General features: G+C 52.2%; 1 protein-coding gene across 1 annotated transcript in view; it reads left to right on the forward strand.

Moving 5' to 3' along the window:
- Positions 1 to 5386: 5386 nt before the first annotated feature.
- Positions 5387 to 15937, forward strand: part of Pdilt (protein disulfide isomerase like, testis expressed) — a 32735-nt gene continuing 22184 nt past the window's right edge. The window contains exons 1-2 of the mRNA XM_005323911.3: positions 5387 to 5668; positions 15629 to 15835. Of these exons, the coding sequence (XP_005323968.3) occupies positions 5467 to 5668; positions 15629 to 15835 (409 nt within the window). The 5' untranslated portion in view covers positions 5387 to 5466. The remainder of the gene's footprint in view (positions 5669 to 15628; positions 15836 to 15937) is intronic.

The following is a 15937-nucleotide window of genomic DNA, read 5'->3' on the forward strand; positions in this document are numbered from 1 at the left end:
CCCCGCCCCCGACACCTCCTACCCTGAATTCCCTGGCTTTTCCCCTTGGCCCTGATGGCTTCCTAATGTTCCATATATTTATTCATTTACTTTGTTTTTCCCTCCATGTACACATGCTAGGATGCGAGCTCCATGGGGACATATTTTTTGGCTCCTTGGCACTACTATGTCCCCAGCACTTATATAGCACCTGCCATAATGGGAGAGTTCAATAAACATTTGTCAGGTCCAATGAAGGGGGGTTGATATTGACTCATCATTTTCTATCTGAAATGCATTATGCGGAGACATTCTGTGTGTATAGCAATTGATGTCTGTCCTCCTGGGTACAAAATGTGGACATGGTTTTGTTTTTATAGAATCCCACCAAAACCCGGGAGAGTTCCCTGTCTCTAGGACCTGGAGAAACTGCATTCCATCTTTAGAGCCTCTCCCTTATCCCTAGGCCTGAGCCCACATCCCCTGGCGGAAGAGGAGCCCTGGGCGTCCTGTAGGGAGGATTCGGCTGTCTAGCCCTTTCTGTAATCACCTCCCCCGGGGGCTCTGTCCTATTGCTGGTTGGATCAGAGTGGCCTATTTCCAGGTGAGCAGCTCCTCTCCTTGGCAGGCTTGGCCACCGTGTCCTCTACTAAGTCCCGGGTGACACCCTTATCTCTGAATTTCCAGCCATATCTGGATTTACAGTCTCCGCTCTGGGGTGGATGGATGGATTGGCTGTTCTTCAAGCAATCGGATCTCAGTGTCGCCACTGTCCACCGACACTCCATGGCAGGAGCATGGGCAGAGGCCCAAGCCTGCAAATTGTGACCACAACAATGACGATGTCAGTAATAGTAACGGCTTTTCACTGATTCACTCAAAGAGCGTCTATCCACCACCTGGAACTTGGTAGGCAACGGGAATGACCTGGAACTTAGAAAGTGATGGACACCATGAAGGAAATTTGGAAAGAGGACAGGGAGTCCCTGTGAGCTGGGACGCAACGCTACACTGTCCCCACTAAATTCGGGGCCCGTCTAAGCCACCCCCAGCAGCCAATGCAAGTTTTGTTTCTGGCGCCCACGTGGACCCTGACCCCGGGGGTCCATGGGCAAGGCCTCTCAGCAGGGGCTGCGGGGTAGGGGTCCCTGTGACTCAACAATGGGCCCTTCTTCTCCAGGGTTACCCTGGGCCTCTAGAACCCAGGAGCTTAGAACCCGCTGCGGAGGCTGCCCTGGCCCCAGTGTGCTCAGGGAGGCCTGCGTTTCTGCCCCTGGATTTCCTGCTCCGAACTCGAGGGAAAGCCAGGAGCCTGCTCTGAAGGCCACCACCTCCCAGAGGACCATGGGGTTTGCAGCCCCGGCTCAGCTTGGCCCCAGCAGCCCTGAGAGAATCGCAGCTTCCCTCAGGTATGAGCGGCGGTGGTGAAAATGGCAAACGGAGGCAGGGCCTCCCACGGCAGCCTCCCCTCTGCCAAAGGTCATCAATTCAAGATGGCTACACAGTCGGGTCAATTAGGGGGCTTAAAAAAAAAAGACACCCAGACAAACCCCACCCCAGACCTGTTAAACTAGAAGCTGCTGGTTTGGGGTAAAACTCCCCAAGAGATTCTAAGGTGCAGTCCTAGGTGAGAACCAAGGAAATGGGTCATGGGGTGTGTTGCAAGAATTAAATTAGGCGATCCATTCAATCATTCATTCATTCAACAAACGTCCACTGAGCTTTCAAATCAGCTTCAGGAACTCAGCTAGGAGATGCAGGAGCAGCTATGAATAATCGCATTTAAGTTAAATTTTTTTTAAAAAATAAGGTGAACTCAGACAATAACACAAAACAGGAAGCGATCACTTGTGATACAGAAGAACATGCTAGAAGCAGGGGTGGGTGAGACCCAGTGGCCGGGAGGACCCCTCCGCTGAGCTGGTATTTTAGCTGGGACCTGAAGGACCAGCTAAGGCTAAAGATGTGGAATAAGGATGTTGTAGACAGAGGCAAAGGTCCAGGGGCAGGGAGGGGAGGAGACCGGGTGTCTGCCAAGCCAGTGAGGGGACAGTGCTGAGCCACAGGAGGTCACCTGGGGACAGACCAGAGACCCGTGGGACTGACAGGCTGCAAGACCGGGCTTGGGCGGTGGGTGCTGGCAAGCCCTGCAGCCTGTTAGTGAGCATAGAACTGATCTAATTCCTTTAAAGTGGGAATCTCTAATGGCTGCGCAGGGGGAGGGTAAGGGGGAGATGGAGAGTTGAAACAGAGAGACCAGCAGGGGGACAGCAGCACCATCCAGACAGGACAAGACATGATGGTGGCTGGGGACATGGGGGTCTCTGTGGAGAGCCGAGGGACAGGATGGAGTTTGGGCTAGGCACCTGTCTGCCTGGTAACTGGCCACTCGATGAGCAATTCTCATTAAGAGTGGCGCACGCCTGTCATCCCAGTGGCTGGGGAGGCTGAGGCAGGAGGATCGCCAGTTCAAAGCCAGCCTCAGCAACAGTGAGGCACTAAACAGCTCAGCGAGACCCTGTCTCTAAATAAAATACAGAATAGGGCTGGGGATGTGATGCAGTGGTTGAGTGCCCCTGGGTTCAATCCCTGGTAGCCTGCCCCCCAAAATAGTTTCCCCTCATGCCAATTCCCCTATTGGGAGGTGACATTGGAGCTGAGCTTGGGGTTTGTACAGCTAGGCAGTGCCTAGGGAGAGGGGGTCATAGAGGGACCACGGGGATGCCAGGCTCAGGAGCAGGTGCAGGAGAATAGGGTCCACTGCCCTGAGAACAAAGGGGCAGGCACAGAGGTGACAGAGGGCACACCGGAGGACCAAACTGGAATAGGGTCCAGGGTGTGAGGGGACCTCTGAGATGATACAGAGCTAAGCTAAGGGTCTCGAGAGGGAGAGCAAGAGGGGCGAGGAGAGAGGAAGTGAAGGAGTCCCCCTGTCCCACTCCTGGGAATGCAAATAGGTCACATCTTTGCTTCAGCCAGAGGCCACCTTGTGCACAAAGCTTTCCAGGGTCCCCACATTGAAAATGTCGGGGTCCCCTTTCCCCACAGCTTAACACGGCCCCTTATCTACACCCCCTCCGCCCTTACCAGGGTCCGATACACTGTCTCTCTACCCGTTCATCTCCCGCGCCGCGGACCAGGGCTAGAGGTCTGTTTGGCTCACTGTGGTGTCCCCCGTCACCTAGACAGGCGTCACGATCTCCAAAACATTTGGTGAAGCCACGAACAAATGAATGAGTACGTGAGGCAGAGGGAGGTGCCCAAGGTGGCAGCAAACCTGGCCCCCCCCCGGGAAAGGGGCAGAATCCCCAGGGAACTGTCAGCAGCCCTTGAAGGAGAGTGTGAGGGTGAGCCCCCCCCACCCCGTCCCCCTGCACATGCTCAGATGCTCAGCCACCCCCTGAGCTGAGCTGGCTCTGCAGCCACCCTCAAGGTCACCAACTCAAGCTCCTCTTTCCTCCAGGGAGTGTCCTTCAGACCCTCAGAGAGGCGCTCTCAACCCCTTGGCCCTTTTCCAAATGGCCCCCTCCAGCCAGGCCAGGCTCCTGGGTTCCAAGGAGGAGTGTCAGGCCTGGGAGAGTTCCAGGTGGTTCACTCAACTAAGGAAGCATCATTCTACCCATTTTCTGCAGAATGGAAAGTGAACACCGACACTCTAGTGCCTCCGTGGGCTCCTGCCTCCGTGGAGGCAAAGACAGGGGAGAGCACTTCTCCAGCGAGCGACAGGCTCAATGAACAAACAAGCTAGGAAGTAAATTAGTTCTGAAAACCAAAGACCTGCCAGGGCTCATAAGTGGCATGCCGCCTGGTGGGTCCTGGGACATGGCAGATCACAGTGACCCTCCAGCCTGGTCAGCAGAACTGAGTCTTTGGGCTGAGACATGGGACTTGAATCCTGGGCACCACTCAGCATTCCAGAAAACCAGGCTGCCCACCTGCCCTTCTCCCTCACCTCGGCTCTCAGTCTCGGTTGATTTCCTTGGATCCTGTGGCTGGCAAACTAAAGCATGATGCCACAGAATTACCCAGAAGAGGCTTTAGAGATGTAATCATCGGTGACAGTACATGCACCTCATTTGGATCCAAATTCAAACAAAATTTTCTAAAGCCATCAGGGTAATTTGCACGCTGACGGGATAGTTGATGATTTGAAGATGTGATATTTTGTTAAGTACGATCATGGTATCCTGGTCATGTGATCTTTAAAAAAAAAAAAACCCTGGTCATGTAGGGATTCTTAGTGAAATATTTGTGGGTGAAATGTACAGTGCCTGAGACTGGCTTCCAAATAATCTAGGGCAGAGTGTTGATGGGGCTATAAATGATAAGATGGATTGAGACAGTAGCTGAAGTTGAAGGATGGATACCTTGGGGACAGACAGAGCGTATCAATCTCTCTATTTTTGTGTGGGTTCCAAATCTCCCAAGTAAAAAGCTAAAACAAAATGGCGAACATAGAATCATCTTGGGAAACTTTGAAATGTCTAGATATTTGAGGTCTTACCCTGAGCAATTCTGAATGCCGTTGGTCTTGAGTGAGATGAAGCAGCTAAAATCCCCCAGGGGATTTTAATATATTATCAGAGTTAAAAAATGAGAACCAAGCACCAAAAATATGTGTAGTCTGATTCCATTTATGCTTAAAAAATGTGCATTCAAAGTGTGTCCAAATAGGTATTTTCAATGTTTGTCAAGATTCACTCCAAGTTACCTACAGCTTTCCCAGTGGTGGAATTATGAAAGAGATATTTTTTTGGGGGGTGGTCCCAGGGATTGTATTCAGGGGCACTCGACCACTGCATCACATCCCCAGCCCTATTTTGCATTTTATTTAGAAACAGGGTCTCACTGAGTTGCTCAGCACCTCACTTTCGCTGAGGCTGGCTTTGAACTTGCGATCCTCCTGCCTCAGCCTCCCGAGCTGCTGGGATGACAGGTGTGCACCCCTGCGCCTGACGTGGAAGAGATTTTTATTTTCTACTTGACATATTATTGTGTTGTTTGGAACATTGACAAGTGTGAACTTTAAAAACAAAATATTTACACTTGAGAATATTTCAAAACCAGATGGAGGTTTCCTGCAAGGTAAACCTTCACAGGGGCGTTCAAGCAGGAGCCGAGGAGCGGGATGCGTGGGGCGTGGTTGGCAGAGGGGTCTCTGGGAGGCGGTTTGGGGACTGAGCCAGTCATCTCTGAGGTCCTGGGGCTCTGGAATGGGCACCATCTCTGCAGAGTTTTCACCTGGTGGCTGCTCTGACTGGCGCCCAGTGGCTCTGAGCTCCCCCAAGCTGTCCCCCACCCCGGGACTGGAGTTATCCTAATGTCTGACCTTTGTCCAGGGCTGCTGCCAAGCTGTGGCGTGGCTGGAAGGCAGGTGCCTGCTCAGTGCCCACTGCCCCTGGGCAGAGGAGGCGGGCAGGCAGTGGGGACTGGTGCGGGGCCAGCTTCCTGTGTGGACAAGGGCTGTCTCCCTCTCTGCCCTGCAGGATGGCCGTGGGGCTCCTCTACCTGCTGCTGCTGGCCTCTTGTGCATCCCCTGGCCACAGCCTGTCAGAGGAGTACACCAGCGTGTCCAGGTTCAACTTCTCCCCACCCCTGCGCATCCCAGAGGAGCACAACCTGCTGCTCCTGAGCACCATCAGCCTGCCCGTGATGCTGAACGAGACCCGCTTCCTCTTGGTGCTCTTCCGTGAGTCCCCACCCCCAGGGAGACGGGAGATGAGTGGGTGGTGCCTGCCTGCCTGCTTCTGGGGGTGGGCAAGGGGGCAGAGTTTTATATACCACAAAGTGCCTAAGGACACGTAATCAATGTCTTCCAAAAGTTACCTAGGTGCATCGTGCCCAATTTCCAGATGCGGACACTGAGGTCCAGGTGATTGAAGCACATTGCTGGATACCACGCTGACGCTTCAGTCGGGGTTTATAGGGGACGCCCGTGTCCCACCCAAGGCCAGGAGCCAGGTCTCGCCTGCAGATGCCTTTACTGTCTGAGCCTCAGTTTCCTGCTCTGTGGAGTTGGCATGAATGTCATGACCTCGCTGGAAAGGGCTCCCAGGCCTTCACCTCTGCCGTCCGAGCTGGGCACACACGTCTCTGCTCTTTGGACTGTTTTCTTGCCCTCAGCAGACATTTCGGGGGATAGAATGGCCACCGGGCTGCACCTGGGGTCAGAGTGCGAGGGGTTTTCATAACAGTTTTCACAGTGTGAGGGGGTCACCCCGTGCAGCCGTGTCCCAAGCCCCTCATGAGTCAGGGGCACCGTTCCACCTCCCTTTTTTAAAAAATATTTTTCTACTAGTTCTAAATCAGTTATCCAGGACAGGAGAAAGCTCTTCGATTCGTTGTACACAAATGGAGCCGAATTTTTCGCCTCCCTGGTTGTCACACCATTCATGCCATCATACGTGTAATGATGTCCGTCTCATTCCACCATCTTTCCTCCCCCCAGGCCCCCTCTCCTCCCCTCTCCTTTGCCCCATCCAAAGTCCCTCCACTCATCCCATGCCCCTCCCATTAGGGATTAGCATCCACTTATCAGAGAAAACTGTATTTTGGGGGGGGGGATTGGCTTATATTATGATAAGATCATGATATTCTCTAACTCCATCCATTTACCTGCAAAGGCCATGATTTTATTCTCTTTTAATACTGAGTAACATTCCATTGTGTATATATGCCACAGTTTCTTTATCCACTCATCTATTGAAGGGCATCTAACTTGCTTCCACAATTTAGCAGTTGTGAATTGTCCCACTATAAACATTGACGTGGACGCACCACTGAACATCAAGGTGCCTATAGGATTCACCTATTTTTTTTTTTTTTTATAGCTGAGAACACAGATGCTCAGAGAGGCCAAGTGATTTACCCCAGGTCACACAGTTCAAATGGGGACTACAGAATCCATAGTATACCATTTTCCTCCTGGAAAGATCTGGAGAATGCAGAAAGGAGGTGTGAACACGGAGTCGGACTCTGTCCTGCCTTCAGAGCTGCTTTTGGAAATGGCTGGCTCCATGTCAACCCTCAGGATGTGCTCCCAGGGCTTTCCAGGCCTGACCAGCACCCAGGCTCCCCAGAGGAGCAGGACTTGGCTGCCACACGGGGCACCTAACAACCTCTGACTCCCGGGTTCACTGAGGCTGGGTGGAGAGAGTGTGCTGGCTGGCACAGGGGGAGGGAGCTTGAGATGCTGGCTTCTGTTGTCACGACCACTGTGGTTCCCCGTCTGGACAACCTCTGCAGGGAGCTGTGGTGCCAAAGTGGGCGAGTGTGCTGTCACTCGCCCCGAGTGGCACTCAAAGCAGGAGCAGTGATTGATTGTGCTGTTCTTCACCCTGACACTCAGGCCTGCTATACCAGGCTGGGGATGGTCTTTGCAAGGGCCCCCTGGTTTCTGCTGTCAAGGGCTTTCCTATTTAAGCCAGGAATGTGGCAAGGCACAGACTTCTTAATGCACGTCATTAACTAGAGAAGCACTGGTTAGGCTTGTGGTCAGGTGGCCTCCCAGCCTCAGCAGCCGAGCAGCCTTCTCTGGCTTGGATCCTGCTCCCTGTTGTGCAGAGGATCCCTGAGCTAAAGCCAAGGCATCTGGAAACTTGGGGTTTGCTTTGACGTGAGAGAAATCCTGTTTGGCTTCCCAGTGAGGCCCCGGGACAGTCTTTGGTGGGAACAGTGCTGCAGGCCTCCCACGGTCACCCACACAGCTCTTGGGTTTATGATCCCTGTTAGAAATTCTGGTCTTCCAAACCTCCTTCCTCTTTCCTTGTCTCTTATTTGATGCATTGTCTCTGAGCGATGTCACTCCTAGGAGGAGTAGGGGGATGTGACAGTAGCAATAGCTCAGTTTTCTTGAGTCCCAGGTCTTCCCCAGCGGCCACTTCAAGGCCACACGAGTCCTGTTCTCTTTGTGTTCTTGAGACTGACAGTTCTCGGAAGGAATGTTTGATGGACTCATGTTTGCCTCCACCCAATAGGGAGCATGCGCTTTTTTTATCAATCCCTTCAAATGGTTCTAACCCTTGGACATCCCTCCACCTCAGGCTGTTAATGGTTGTCTTAAACGTAAGAGCGAGACGCATGCCTGATCTTACTTCAAACCTGCTGAGCAAAACCTGGAAGGAGAGGTTCAGTCTGGGCCTCTGCCTTTACACAGGAGGGCAGGCACTTCCGCTGTGCCTGATGGCTCCTCCGTCCAGTTCTGCCCATCCCTCATCCACACCAGGACTTGGGCCTTAGCTCTTGTTGTTTCTGAGAAAAGTCAAGAACGCTGCAGCTCCAATGTGCATGCTGTGGAACTGTGAGTTGTTTGCACAGGTCAAATATCCAAACCATCTTCTCCTTTTGGCTGGGGCCCTCATCTCTGAGTTCTGAACCCTCAACGTGAGTGCAGACAGGTGTAGAGCCAGCCCAGCATGCACCTCGACACACTTTCACCCTTTGAAAAATGGAGCCGCAGGTGGTCATGCTGGGGGAACCTGTTCCGTCCCCAGGAGAATGCACAGCTCTCTCTGTCCAGTGCCGCTTCTATTTTAATCGGGGCAATATGTCCTGTTCTTGGTCCTTTGGGTCTTTTAACTCAGGGACTGACAATGAACCTGGGGTTACAGAGCAGCCAATCAATTTTGCGTTCTTTAACGGCACTGGATCACAACCAATTTGAATATTTTCAATACTCCCCCTCAGAGGGCACTTCTGAGCAGGGCGCCACACCAGCAGAGGTTCTGGTTATCCAGAGACACTCCATTACCCTCATTACGTCTGAATCATTGATTCCTGCCAATACTCCATTTAGTTCAAAATGAGTTCTCCAAAACTGGCTGGCCTTCTAACGTGACCTTTGGGAAAATTAATCACCCAGGGGAAAGCATTCTAAAAGCCTTTTCCCCCCATGGTTAAACGGGCTCTTTATAAAGAGCGTGTTTTAGACACCGGCCTCAGGGACTTCCCTAACATCTCACACCCTTCACTGAAGTCCAGCTTCTCTCTTCTCATCTCTGAGGACCAGTCCCAAGGAGTGTGGGAGACCTCAGGGTCTTGGATTTGATCCCAGCCACTTGTCTCTTCCCACATCCTGCGTCCCCCCAACAGGACGGCAATACAACCGATGTCAGAGTCCAAACCTCTATTCTCCCATCCAACCCACCAACATGCCCTGTGTCCTGTGGTGTCTCCAGTTCTCCCCACCCCTCCACCTGCCCCAGTCTCACCCGTGGTCGGCAGAATGTTCGCCCTGGCCAGGCCCCTGGCCTCTGTGTTCACAGTCCTCCCGCCTCTAGCCTCCTTCCTGAACTTCCTCACTGGGACTGTGAGACCCAGCTCCTGGACAAGAGGCTATTTTCCCATCTGCTCCATCGTAGAGGGAGGAGGTCGCCCCACTCCATCACGCCAGGGACTTGCCCTGCGCCTCCTCCTCCTCCTAGCACACATTGTGCAGGATCAAAGCTGCTTTTCAACTTGGCGCTCCCCGGGAGCTGCCATCTGGCCCTGTGCTGGGACATGGCAGGTCTCCTCAGGTGTTGAGTGAATAAACAAATGAATGATTGGATGCATAAGATGCTGCATCCTGTGGCCCAGACTTTTCCTCCATGAAAGTTCCCTTGAATGAGCTCAGGAGAAAAGGAAAGGCCCCTGTACTGGGAGTGGCTCAGAGAAGCCTCAGGAGTGGACACTGGGTCACTGAGGTCGTCCCTCCTTGCCCCTAAGGCAGAGGGGGCAAGAGTCTGTGCTGGGAGTGCACGGGATGGTGACGGTGGCCAGGATGACGAATGTGAAGACGGTGGTGACGGTTCGGTAATGCTGATAGACATGGCGGTGACAATGACGATAATGACGACGGGTAGGGGTGACAGTGATATCTCTTTATCAAGCACCTGTGCTCGGGCACTGCACTTGGCACCAGAGTCCCCATCTTACACATGAGACAAAGAAGTCTCACCAAGGTCTGACCATTTATTTACCCAAAGTCCTACAACTGGCAGACGGGGAAGCCGGGGCTTCAGGCAGGTCTGATACCCAGACTGGTGGCCGCCCATCCCGCAGCACGGTGCTGTCACCCTGGGAACACTCAGTACTTATTTACTCATTCCTTACTGTCTTGAGGGGGCAAAGTTGTGATGTACGCAGTCGAGGGGAGAAATAAAGAATGTCCACTCATTTCTGCCCCTTTCAATGCTTTATTCGCTCAGATTACTCAATACAGTTTCACTCTATAGGTTCTGAATCAAGAAAACGACAATCCTTAATGCTAGGCACTGCAGTAGACATGATCAATCCACAGCAAACGATTCTAGATTAATTCTAAGCACTGCAAACACCTAATCAGGACAGGCTAACGACAGACATCCCCTCTGCAGGCTAAGCTCAAAGATCTGAAGTCTTAGGCTTGGAGTCCAGCAGATGCACACTCACTTAGACCGCGGTGACCAGGTCCCGAACCAAGGCAGGCTTCTCCTGGCGTGGAGTGGACGACCGGTTGAGGAGAGGGTCCTGGGAGGAGTTGCGGCTCTCACCAGGTCCAGACGAGGCGGTAGAGGTTGAGAGCGGGTGAGGATCACACAGAGGCTCAGGAACGATGACAAGTGATGGGATGAATCCCTGTTCATCAGCTCTATCATTTATACTAAATTTGGGGGCTTTTGACCCCCCCCATCAATCCTTATCAGCTACCACTGGATTTCTCAGTGACATCATTTACCTTGGGGTCAGAAACATCTGGTCTGGAGGTCTCCACCCTGATCTTCTCGCCTTTCCCTCTTAACCAGGCCGGGACAGCCTGCCAGGGGCTCCACTCTGTTTATCAGGGTGAGGCGAAGTGACTTGTTTGAGGCCATACTGGAGGGCTCTGTGGGTGTGCCTGGTAAAATTGGTGTATCATATGGTTAAAAATACTATGAAGAAAACAGTGGGTAGCACAAAGGGGAGATGGAGGCTGTAGTTTTAAACAGAGTGGCCAAGGAAGGCTTTCCTGTGAGGAAGCAACCCATGAAGACATCTGAGATTTCAGGCAGAGGGAACAACATGTGCAAAGGCCCTGGGGTGGTGAGCGTACCAGTATGGCTAAAGCTGTATGCTGAAAACCAGAGTAGGAGAAAATGAGGCAAATGGACGAAGTCACATCCTCAGGGACCTTATAGGCCAGGGGGATGGACAGAACAATTTGTTGGCTGGGTCTGGAAGAACTACAAGGTTGGGATGACCATGCTGAAGTCCAGATGGACGGTGAGCTCTGCTGACTTGTAGCCCTAGAGTGTGGCGAGGTGATGCTCTGAATGTTTTTCCATTATTTGACCTGAAGTTTAATGAAAAGCCAGGTTTCTCATCCTCACTCCTACTGATATTTTAGCTGGATGATTCTTTGTTTGGGGGATGGCCCTGTACATTGTCAAAGATTCAGCAGCATCTCTGCCTCTGCTCAGCAGAAGGCCAGGGCATCCCTTCTCCAACTGGGACCACCAAAAGCATCTTCAGATGTCACCAATGTCCTGCATTGAGGACCACCAGGCTAACACAAGGCAGGCTCCGGCTCCCTGTGCTGGGACCTCATCTCCATCGGCCACCCTCACACCCGCCCATCAGCTACCCCCTGCATCACGCTGACTGCTCAGAAAAGGGAACCCAGGGCCATCTGAATCCCAGGCCCCTCAGCCCCAGCACACCCACGTCCCAGGAGTGCAGTCAGGGAGCCGCTGCCCCGTCTAACAGCATCCCAGGACCATTTACTTATTCTGAAACTGCATGAGAGCCACGCCATTAGATGGGAGGTTGGGTCTGGTTCTGTTTCTCTCCAGTAGCCTCACCACTCACTGGAGATACGGTCTCCAAGGGACCCTCCCTGCCCAGAGAGCACCTGCTCGGAGCAAGGCCACAGGCTCTCCACCTCTGTCCTCACAACAGCTGATGCTTATTGAGCATCCTGGGGCCAGATTGGCACCAAAGCTTTGCCCTAGAGCAGATGCAGGGTCTGTTAGGATCCCCAGGACCTGAGGGAGGTGGCTCTGTGGGGAGCTCAGCCTGTGTCACTGGGGCCTGTGTCACTGCTCCGCCCCAGAGACTCCCTGAACTGTCTCCTCGCCCTGACCAACTGGCACTTCCAGGGGCCGGGGCAGGAAGTAGGCAGAGACACCCGAGGAATGGGCATCCGTTTCACCTTTAAGAATCTGGAATTCAAGATTCCAGAGCCCCAGAGGTGAAACCAGCGGCAAACTCTAAAAAGAGGGACGCTAGGTAGCAGGACCACAAATCATAGAACGGGCTTGTCGCTCCCGTGGGCCCTCCTGGAGCAGGGGTAGTGGGAGCTGCACCCCATCGTCCTGTTCTAAGGAAAATGGACGTTTTTTGGACCCAGTGCCTGACTTGGTAGTTGGAGCATGGCTCTAGGAGAGCGTCAGCCTTGGAGTCGATGTCAGCATAACCGCTTACTAGCTGCGAGATCTGGCCCTTCCATTTCCTTGCCTGTGATGATAGATGATCACTCTCAGGGTTGTCTGCAGATAAACTAAGACAACAAGTGCATGGAACGCTTAGCAAAGCACTTGCCATATTAGTGACCAATGAATGTTATTGTTCTTATTATTTTGTTATCACCATCATCACCATCACCACTATTATGATGACCATCACATTACCATCACCAGCATCATTACACCATCATTATCATCATCATCACCATCACCCCACCATCTCACCACCACCATCATCACCACCACCACCATCACCACGACCATTACCATCACCACCACCACCACCACCATCACCATCACCACCATCACCATCACCACTGTCACCACCACCACCACCACCACCACCATTGACACCACCATGTACCACCACCACCACCACCACCACCACCATCACCACTACCACCACGTACCATAACCACCACCACCATCACCATCACCACCACCACCACCACCACCACCACCATCACCACTACCACCACGTACCATAACCACCACCACCATCACCATCACCACCACCATCATCATCACTACCACCACCTCCATTGCCACCACCATGTACCACCACCACCATCACCATCACCACTACCATCACCACCACCACCACCACCAACATCACCACCACCTTGTACCACCACCACCATCACCATCACCACCAACATCACCACCACCACCATGTACCACCACCATCACCACTACCATCACCACCACCACCACCACCAACATCACCACCACCACCACTGCCACCACCATGTACCACCACCACCATCACCATTACCACCATCACCACTACCATCACCATCACCACCATCACCATCATTATCACCATTATCATCATCACCACCACCATCACCATTACCACTATGATCACCATCCCATTTTTCAGTTGCTCAGATCAATAAATGAGAGTCATCCTTGATTCCTCTTTTGCTCATACTCCACATCCAATGGAGTAACAAATCCATACAATATCTCTAAAATCTCTCTACACTTAGATCACTTTCACCCTCCCCTAAACCAAGCTATTGCCATCTCTCACCCAGATGAGTATAGTGGCATCTAAGTGGTTTCTCTGGATCTACTTTTCCCCCCCGTTTTTTGGTCTAATTTTTTTGCATGATATTGTGAGACCTCAGTTAAAAAATAACTCAGGTCACATCTAACTCTGCTGCCAACTCTGGAATCATTCCACATTCCTTAGAGGAAAGGTCAAAGCATCATTCCTATCCACCCCTTCCCCTGGCTCACTCTGTTCCAGATCCTGTGGACCTCTTGTCATTCCTCAAACATGCCATACACGATGCCCCTGTGCCTTTGCCCAAGGTACTCTTCTTCCAGATATCCATGTGGCTTGTTCTCTCATCATCTTTGGTCTTTATTAAAATATTGCTTCTCAGCCATCCTTCTTCAATCTTTCTACTTAAACTCATAATTTCCCTCACACTCCCAATCTTCAAATTTGCTTCTTAGCTCCCTATCGTATTTATCATCTCATACAGCACATATTTTATTTACTTTCTACCCTCTTCAATTCCTATAATGGCACCTGACACGTGGCATGTCCTAAAAAGAACTTGTTGAATGAATGACTGGCTGAATGAATGGATGGAATGAATCCCGTGAGCATTACCGTTCGGGCCCATCCTGTTAGCTCTTAGATGGTGGAGTTCCAGTTGTAACAGTTTCTCTTGGCTTCACTGGACTGTGAGTGGACTCTCTAAAAGCTTCACCATTTGGACAATCGAGTCTTTCTCTTGCCCCGAGTGTCTGTGCTTAGAATTGAGATTTCCAGGTGATGTCAATCAGCAACTGGAAGCCCAGCATGGCCAAATCCACAAGGAAACCAGGAGGGACCCACAGAGCCCAGAGGCCACAGGCAGCCCCCATGAGGGTGATGGATGGGGTGTCCAGGCGACGGTGGTGATAAAGCTGGCAGAGGCCAGCATCCATCTACAAGAGAGGCAAACCCTCTCTGCCCCTGGCCATTGATTGGGGGTCTAATGATAGTGAGGGTTCATTTCCGGCTCCACTACAGGAGCAGGTGTGCTATTGGAAATGGGGTGAGCGCCAGCTGTCCCCGGGCCCAGCTTCTGACCGTGCTTTATGAAGACCTCCCTGTTGGACTTGGGCTTCCCCCAGCAGAGAGGTGACCTGCACTTTCTCCAAGTGCTCTAGATGGACAGAGGGTTGGGAAGAGAGTGTTCTGGCTTGGAAGGGAATCTGGCCCTCTGCCCTGGCCTGGCCCACCTGCCTTACTCAGACCTGGGGAGGTGAGGGACTGTCACTATGCCATCATGAGGAAGAAAGGCAGACTGGGGTGCCACTTAGTGCCCTCCCATGTAGGACAGAGAGGCTTCTCCCAAGGTCACGGTCACATGCCACTCTGAGAGTCTGATTTCAGCCTACCTCACTGTCCAGCACTGTGAGCCGCCAAGGAATCCAGAGCACGATACACCCCACCTTCACCTGCACCCCAACACACCCAACCCCCCCAGGGGGCTGTCTCTACCTGAGGTTCTCCTGCCACATTACATGAGGCTCCAGGGCATGGGAGGGATTCACTGCTACCTCTAGAACATTCCACCAGGGGGCGCTCACGAGGTCTCCCTTTTCTCTCGCTCCTTCTTTCTGCCTCCAAATTTCTGACCTCAGGAATTTTACAACTGTAATAACCGCAGTAATAAGGTGCTGTGAACTTACCTTGGGCCAGGTAAGTTCACCTGCGTAGTGGAGGTCAGAGAACAGGAACTCTGCCACCAGACCAGTGGGGTCATGGGGTCATGACGATGATGATGATGATGATAACAATAATTAATAATAATGACCACACAGGTTTATTGGGAGGAATAAATGGCTTAACACATGTAAAGTTCTAGCCTATGATAAGCACGACCACACAGTTGCTTGTTAAATCTCACTGGACTCTCACAAGTAGGTAGAGGTAGCTTCTATTATTTTTTCACATCTTACACTAAGGTGGAACTTAGCTGCCCGAAGTCATTTTTCTCATGTTACTGGACCCAAAGAACCTTGAAGTACCCCTTCCAAGGAGTCCCCTTTCATAACCCATCGTGTCCACATCCCGGCACATTCCGGAAACTTAACTCCTCGGCAGTGAGCTCCAGGAGCCTTGGGAGATGGGGTGGGTACGGAGGCTCTCAGTAGCTCTGTCTGCCTGTTGGCTGTTTCAGACAACCCATCCTCAAAGCAATCCAGGAACCTGGCTAAGGAGCTGGGAGAAGCTGTGGAGATCATGGGCAAGGGCAAGAACGGTCTTGGCTTTGGCAAAGTCGACATCACGGTGGAGAAGGAGCTCCAACAGGAGTTTGGCGTGAAGAAGGCCCCGGAGTTGAAGCTGTTCTTTGAGGGCAACAGGTCCCAGCCCATCAGCTGCAAAGGTAACGGGTTCAAGGGTCAAGTCGACTGTGTGCTCTCACAAAAAGCCTACTCGGCAACCGAGGCGGTGGGTGGGAGGTGCCGATCCTCGTGGTCTCTCAGGG

Source organism: Ictidomys tridecemlineatus, chromosome 10 (genome assembly GCF_052094955.1).
Source record: "Ictidomys tridecemlineatus isolate mIctTri1 chromosome 10, mIctTri1.hap1, whole genome shotgun sequence".
Taxonomy (NCBI): Eukaryota; Metazoa; Chordata; class Mammalia; order Rodentia; family Sciuridae; genus Ictidomys; species Ictidomys tridecemlineatus.